This window comes from Melozone crissalis, unplaced genomic scaffold (genome assembly GCF_028551555.1).
Source record: "Melozone crissalis strain CALT ecotype California unplaced genomic scaffold, PUWL_Pcris_2 ptg000014l_1, whole genome shotgun sequence".
Lineage (NCBI taxonomy): Eukaryota > Metazoa > Chordata > Aves > Passeriformes > Passerellidae > Melozone > Melozone crissalis.
Genome location: NW_026535792.1, coordinates 3,875,238 through 3,883,365, shown reverse-complemented (window position 1 = coordinate 3,883,365; position 8,128 = coordinate 3,875,238). Strand labels below are relative to the sequence as shown.

General features: G+C 44.1%; 2 protein-coding genes across 2 annotated transcripts in view; both read right to left on the bottom strand.

Moving 5' to 3' along the window:
- Positions 1-3,214: 3,214 nt before the first annotated feature.
- The window catches only part of LOC128934885 (protein FAM169B-like), a 39,508-nt gene continuing 34,594 nt past the window's right edge, over positions 3,215-8,128 (bottom strand). Inside the window, exon 9 of the mRNA XM_054272804.1 lies at positions 3,215-3,537. Coding sequence (XP_054128779.1) covers positions 3,316-3,537 — 222 coding nt within the window. The 3' untranslated portion in view covers positions 3,215-3,315. The remainder of the gene's footprint in view (positions 3,538-8,128) is intronic.
- Positions 5,159-7,220, bottom strand: LOC128934884 (crooked neck-like protein 1). The gene has a single exon (XM_054272803.1). The coding sequence runs from the start codon at positions 7,218-7,220 to the stop codon at positions 5,160-5,162; it is 2,061 nt and encodes a 686-aa protein (XP_054128778.1). The 3' UTR covers position 5,159.

Sequence of the window (8,128 nt, the reverse complement as noted above, 5' to 3'; positions counted from 1 at the left end):
CAAAAGCTGCCTCACAGAGGCAGATCCAAAATCAAGGGCTGTTCACTGATGTCACAACAGACCACAAGGTCTCCATCCCCACATTTGAAAGCATCTTGACAGTACCAGAGCCATAGCTCAGAGTTAAACAGAAAACCAAAATCCATCACAAGAGGCTGAAACAAATTTAATTCCGACTAAAGAAACTGGATGCACTTGTAAAGACAAAACTTTAGAACAACTAGCCAACAAACGTTGGGCAGTGGGAAATCTGTCACATCTGAAAATCAAAACTGCCAAATCAAAACAATTCCTCCAAAAAAATGGATTGTTTCAACCAAAACCAGTGATTTTTGACAGAGCAACCATGCACGAAATTGTCTGGCTTACATTATGTGAAACATGACAGATTAACCTAATGAAATTTCTAGCCTTAAAATCCATATGTTTACTTGTCTTGAGAGCAAATCAAATCCTTTTTTCAGTTGGCACACACCCACCAGATGACTGCTAACATTAATTCTGATGTTTAACATCTTATTTGCAGGCCAGACTTCAGTGTCTCTGCTTATAAGAACCATAGACACAAAACTCCCTCTCTGCAGATCTGCCTCCCCTCTCTCACTCACCTCCTTGTCTCCAGAGCAGAACCAGCACCATGTCTCATCATGACCAAAGTGTAGATTCAGAAAGACAATAAATTTGAGCCTTTGAAAACTTTCCTCCAAAAACTGGAATGCTCTTTCAAGCCTTTGCCAACTTTTTCAGCACACTGAAACAATCCTATCCCTGTGTAAATGCAGATTTTTTTTAAATAAAAGATCTTCCACTGAAAGAAAAAAATGTGTTTGTGCTATTAGGTGTGGTTTTTCTACTCTGTTCTATTGAGACAGTGAAAATATTAGATTTGTTTCTGATTCTGACCCTTTTAGGATTCCTCTGATCTCATCAAGCAGTGCTTCAGACTGCTAAGAATGAGTTGAAGGTCCAAGCTTCTGCATTAATCAGATACCTTAAGGCACTAATATAACAAAAAAAAAAAATCAATATTCAGACTAATTGTTCTGTAAATCAGCATTTCAGAAACAACATGGAACAAGCCTCTGCCCTCCTGGAACCTGTAGCCATGGAATTTAGTACAGTTAAGTAGGAGCTCAGAATTCCTGGCTCTGATTGTCACAGGTTTTGATGAGAAGGATGATCTCTGTGTGATTAGAGAGAACCAAGCACCTGCCACCACAACCTCAGCAAATGCACCTTCACTTACCTCAGCTCCCAGCTTGAGAATTCTTGATACCAGGAACACAGAGAGATACTCAGAAAACAAAAACCTAATAAAATCAAGGAAGGAAGTTAGTGCACAGAGGAAAGAAGCAACTTTTCTGTGAGAACAGCCAGAAGTGGTTGCTAATGTAGCTGTGGATCCCTGGCCAATAGGTGAAACATAAATTCATATGGGGAATTTTGAAAAATTGATGTTTTTACCCTCTAAATAAAAGTGTCTCCAGATATAGAATAGATTAAATCTAATTAGTCATCTGCCCAGTCCAGACAGTACCTTATATTTCTCCTTTATCCTCATATAAATTCATTTAGTTTCTGGGGCCTTCTTAAATAAAATGTTATTGAAAGACTTAATTCAGATTAAAATTCCTAATGTTCCTCACTTGCTGGAACAACCCCAGTTTTCCTCACTCTGCCATCATAATATAATGAGCAAACTGGACATGAGTTCAGTTTGCCAGGGCACTGCAAGCCCAGATCAGCTTTCATGAGCAGAGATATAATTTTTTATCATATTTCAAAGCAACTGGTATTGTAACTCTTCACAAATTTATTTTTTTTTAAAGCATGTATTTGACCATACCTTTAACAAGAATACAGGCTGTTCCACAGGAGGACAGGAGTTTCTAGAAGTCTTCACAGCACAGTCGTGGTGACTTTTTAACAACCTTAAGATCAACTGACTTTAACGTTAGTCCTAAATGCACTTTCTTTGCAACAAGAGAACCATAGCAACATGATTAAGGCTGGCACACGATCCAGTGTTTTAATTCTCTTGGCAAAAACTTGTAAGTTCCAATTATAGCATTTCTTTTTCTTTTTCTTTTTTTCAAGAGATGCTTAGGAAGGTTTGATTTCACTGTGTCTCAGGCATATGGTTTACAGAGCAGCTCAACAGGGAAGGAGTTACTTGGATACATGAATAAATGCTACATTAAGTCACAACCTTAAACAAAAACAGGGTGATGGGGCTATGTGTGAGCAATTATGCTGTACAGAGAAAAAATATACATCTCTGCAGTGTACCTACAATGCCTGCCCACAGATCTGTCTCCCTGGAAATGCTGGATTAGTTTCTGGAAAGAAACAACTACTTCTCCTTGTTCCAAGGCAGCCACTTAAGAATTACAGGTTGCTGGATCTGTTCAGGATTATCAGGACCCTCCTGCTGTTCACCTCTTTGCAAAGCCTTCTCTGCCACTGGAATAAAGATCTGATCCTTATGAGTTTCACCTGAAATTCATTAACACAATATTCAGCCTTTTGAAACTCCCCACTAGAAAAAAAAAATATTCTAACACAGAACCAGCCTGTGGTAAAAGAGCAAAATTTCTTTACCAAGCCACAGCATGGTAATCTAGTGAAGTATATTTCCAAGTTAATTGATTGCAAAACATAAGGAAAGAGCCTACAGGAAATGAAACATGCAATATAGAATCTACATGCAGTTCTACATCCTGAGCTTGCACACAGAATTATCACAGCGCCTGGACTGAAAGGCAGTTTAATGCCTGTAGCTTGTTCACTCTTCTTCTCTGCACCAAACTTTTTCTGCATGAATGGCCTTTGTGTGCCATCCTGTCCACCACAGGGTTTAAGGCAGATTTTTCTGCTAGAAAAGCTCAAATGAAAGCAATTCAAGATCAATTGTTCACTCTGAAAGGAAGGTTACAACTGTCATTCTGATACCAACGTGTGTTGTGGTATCTCCCTTCCATAATGCAGGATGTGGTTTCCATAGAAATATCTTCTTACATCAGTACCTACAAGCCCTCCAATTATTCCCCTTTGGACACCTCATGCAATCCAATAAAATCTTTTCAGAGCAGGGAAATAACTAGGCTCAGCTACTACTTAATTACTTGGTGAGAAGAAAAAGAAAAGCACACTTAGTAAACAAAAGTTTTATTTTAAACAAAACATAAAATTAAGAACACGTACTGCAAAAAAATTTCATCATACCTGGAGAAATTTCTCCATTGTTACAAATTAAGAACAGTCAATTACAACTTTTAAGATCATACTGAATTTTGCTGGTTTCTGAATTTGCAATTATGGTGTAGTTTTAAATTGTTTGGTGGCCTTTTCTCCATCTAAGTCCCCAGGACATTCTCTTTTCCTGAGTCCTTTATGTTGCTGAGTATCACCTGCACTTTGTTCCAAGTTCTCCTCTTCAGGACCTTGTGAGTTGAGAGTCCCTGCTGCTGTTTTGTCATCTTCTTTCTCCATGGCATCTCCTGCCACTTGCCCAACTCCAGGAAAGCAGTCAACACCCTGAAATTAGAGCCAAGACACAATGATCAGCAAATTATACACAAACAAAATAAACAGTGACTTGATCCTGACATCAAACATTTTCTGTTGGCCACGGCTGCCATAAACATGCAAGGCACGAAACTCAGCTGCATTTTTTGTCTAGAACAGCTTTATTCCTGCTGCTCTGCCTGCCTTCCCAAAGTGTCAGCATAAGGAAAACTGGGAGCACAGGGAGCCTTGGTCTGGCTGGGTGGGCTCTGGAGCCATGGCCACAGCACACAACAAGAGCGTGCACCACAGGAGCTGGAGCCACCACAGCTCCCTTGGGACACTCAGGGCTGAGGGAAACAAACTGATTTAATTGTGTGGCAACCAAAATGTGCTGGGCAAACAACCCCTGCAGCTCTCTGTTTTGCTTCCACTCATCTTGCCATTTTCTTTATTACTTGAAAAAGCTTCATTCCTGTGATTTGTTTTCTCAGATACATGGCTTAGGCTTCATCTAAACCTCACTGCCTGTTTTAGGCCTAGGTGCTAAAAATACCTAAATACGGCCAGATCTGCAGCTCAGCAGTGAGATAAAATAATTAGGACAATAAAGAGTTAGGCCTATTCATTCTGAAGCCACACTCAAGCTCCTGCACAGAAAAGATGACAAGTGGAGTTCAGAAAGTTATTCCATTTGCAAACACAGAATTCACAGACTCATTAGGTTGGAAGAGACCTGCAAGACCATCAAGTCCAACCCAGCCCAAACACCTCAACTAAACCATGGCACTGAGTGCCACATCCAGTCTTTTTTTAAAGACATCCAGGGGTGGTGACTACACCACCTCCCCACCTCCCCAGGCAGGCCATTCCAGAACTTTATCACTCTTTCTGTGAAAAACTTTTTCCTAATATCCAACCTGCATTTCCCTTGATGCAGCTCAAGCCTGCATCCTCTAGTTCTGTCAGTTGATGCTTGGAGAAAGAGACCAACCCCCACCTAACCACAGCCACCTTTCAGGAAGTTGTAGAGAATGATAAGGTCACCCCTGAGTCTCCTTTTCTCCAGGCTGAGCACCCCTAGCTGTTCCTCACAGGGTTTGTGCTCCCAGCCCTTCTCCACAGCCTTGTTGCCCCCTCTGGATGTGGCTGAGTGCCTCAACGTCCTTACCAAACTGAGGGGCCTAGAACTGGACAAAATACTCAAAGTGTGGCTTCACCAGTGCCAAGCACAGGGGCAGAATGACGTCCCTGCTCCTGCTGGCCACACCATCCCTGATACAGGCCAGGAGCCATTGGCCTTCTTGGCCACCAGGGCACTCTGCTGGCTCGTATTCAGTCAGCTGTTGACCAGTACCCCCAGGTCCCTTTCTGCCTGGGCGCTGCCCATCCACACCATCCCCAGCCTATAGCATTGCAGGGTTATTGGGGCCAGAATGCAGGACTCAAGCCCTGGCACAGCTTGGCCACTGTGGTTCTGATCTTTTTTTCTTTTTTTTTTTTGGGTTTGGTTTTTAGTAAAACAAAACAAACAAAAAAAAGTAAACCAAAAAAGCAACAAACAAACAAAAAAACCTCTCCAAATACATTTATTTATCACCAATGAGAATACTATACAATGGCCCAAGAAAGAGGTGGGAAAAGGCAAGGTATTAAGTCTGGGTTTCATCAACATCCTTGTCAGGATCCATGGTTGCCACTTCGCTCTCCTGCTGCTGCTTCTTCCAGAGCTTTGCCATAGCCAGGAGTTTGAGGCTGGGTTGATTGGCAGCGTCTTCTGGGAAAATATAATCATAGCACTCCTCCCATCCAGTATCAGACCCATCTTCAGCCTGCAGCTTTCTCCTCTTCTTTATTCTCTCAGGCATCAGTTTGTCTATCCTCTCCTTAGTGGCAGGGGTGCCATGCTCCTCCTCGAAGCTCCTCCAGGACTCGAGCAGCACGACCCTCTCCTCCTTGTCCTCGCAGCTGCACATGGCCTCGCTGGCCTCCTCGTAGATGCGCCGGCAGCGCTGCAGCCGCTCCTCCTGCCCCACCAACAGCTCAAACTGGGCCAGGCTGATCCACACCTTGCTGTGCTGTGTGCGCTGCAGCAGCCGCCGGTAAAGCCTCCTGGTCCTCTCATACTCCTCTTGCTCCATCTCAAAGTCAATGTAGGATTTCCAAAGCACCTCCGGCATGTCCAGGCGGGGCTGGTCGATACCAAGCTCGTAGATGGCCCTGGCACGGTCAATGTCCCCAAGGATGGTTTCTAGCTCAGCAAACTTCATCCAGGACGTGCAGTTTTCTGGTGCAAACTGCAGGAACTTTTCATACAACTTCCGGCAACGGTCAAATTCACGCAGCTGTAACTCCAGCTCAATGTAACCTTTGAACAGTTTGTTTTTTGGACATTTACCTATGGATGTCCCCAAAGCCCTTCTGGCAAGCAGGAGGTTTTTCTGGCGAATTTCAAACTGTGCATACAGCAGCCACATCTTGGCAAGCGTAAACTTCTCGTGGGGCAGGAGCTCAAGGCATGCCTGGTACACCTGTCTGGTTCGCTCTGCATCCTTTGCCTCCAGCTCCTCATAGAGTGCATAGTTAATCCAGAGGTAGATGTACCTCTTCCAGTGGCATTTCTCCTGGATGGGGGGTACGTTGGCGATGGCTCTCTCGTACACCTCCCGCACGGTCTCGGCGTCCATGTCGCTCTCCACCAGCCGCAGGTAGTCGAACCACGCGTCGTAGTTGTGGGGGTTTGCCTTCACCTCCTCCTCATACTGGAATCTCCTCTTGCTGACAATGATGTCCTCAATTCCCCTCCTGTCTCCAAACTTCTTCTCAAAGATGGTGTAATTCTTGAGGAGATCCTGGGCATCCTGCTTTGGAATTCTATCCAAGGCATACTTGTAGATAACCCTCACTCTTTCAAATTCTTTCTGGTTCTCCTCAAACTTGGCAAATGCCACATACAAATGCTCATCCATGTGCTCCTCCCCGAAGAACTCCACCGCCCTCTCATACACCTTCCTGGCACGGGCTAAGTAGCTGTGCTTCTCCTCAAAGCGGGCATACTTGATCCAGTTCTTCACACTGGGGTGAACAAGGACAAATCTCTCATAAATGCTTCGTGCTCTGTCCACCTCTTTGTATCTGAGCTCGAAGTTGATGTAGGAATGCCAGGCTTGCTCCTCTGGCTGCCACTCCATCCACCGTTCAAACACCTGGCGTGACCCAGCAACGTTCCCCAGCATCTCCTCCATGTACGTGTACTTGTACCAGAACTGGCTCACCCTGGGCAGGGCGGTGATGGCCCGGTCCCAGATGTTCCTGGCATGGTTGACCTGGCGGTTCTTCATCTCCATCTCAGCATATTTCAGCCAGAGGGTGACACTCCTGTAGTCCACATCCAGGGCACGCTCGTAAATGGAACGGGCTCTCTGAATTTCCTTCAGGCTTTCCTCCCATTGTGCGTACTTTATCCAGTTACTGATAACAGTCCTGTTCTTTCTTATGTTATCTTCAAAAGTCTTCCTCTTCTGGAGTTTATAGTCATTTAGCTCTTCAACATCTGTGATCATCTGCTGCGGAGGTGGTGGGAGAAGCTCAAGCTCTCTCTCCTTTGCCTCTCTCAGAAGCTGCTCTGCTGTGATCTGAACTTCAGCAGTTGCCTTGTTTTTCACCTTTGCCACTTTGGGGATGTGCTGCTTCCCAGGCTCCATAGAGGCCATCGTGCTGCCTGGGCCCATAGCTCTCCTCTTCTCCCAAGATTATTTGCAGCAATTAATTTTAAGTTCTTAACTAGATACTATAACCTTAACTGCAGCAGTTCTTTAAAATTTGGAAATAATTTGCTCACAAAAAAAAAAATATTACTGCTCAAGCAGACAAAGGCAGAATACAACCTGACACCCTGTGGGTCAGGGTGCTGGCAGCAGTCCAAATAAATGGTGGCTGCAGCTCTCCTGGAGTGACAGGTGTGGTTCTGTTGTAGCACTGATCCTGTAGAAGGGTGGAGTTCCCCTCTGAAGATCCAGTGGTGGCGTAGAAGTGTCCAGTCCTCCTCTGGGAATCCAGTGGAAAAAGGCTGCCTGTGGTACTCCAGAGCTCAGATTATATCCAGGTGGGAATGCTTGGCTCCTCCCCCTGGGCAGAGCATCTCCCAATGGGATGATGTAATCTTATCAGTCATGCAGGGAGGCTAAATGGGCCATTAACAGAAGATATCTCCTGGAGGGAGGATGGGTCATGGAAGAGATAAAGAAAAACTGTCCTACCTGGTTTTAACAGATGTTGATAGAATACACCTGGTTACATCTTGCCGTGCAATCTAAGACAGTTAAATTCTACTTTTCTATGTTGTAAGATAAATAGTTGTTTTCTTTTAAGAGATAAAACAACTCCAATAAAACAGCTGTGATGAAACAATGACAAACATCTGTTTATGGATAAAGGAGACACAGTGTGTTCATCCTTGATTTTGTCAAAGATTGTATTGCTTGTTACAATCTCTGCTATTTTATCTTCCATAGATAAGACAGAAGAGTCAGTGATGATTCTACATTATTACTGTTATTGATTGTAAGGTGTTTTCCTTTGTTTCATTTTACTGTCACAGGTACATTACTGTTTAGAAAGG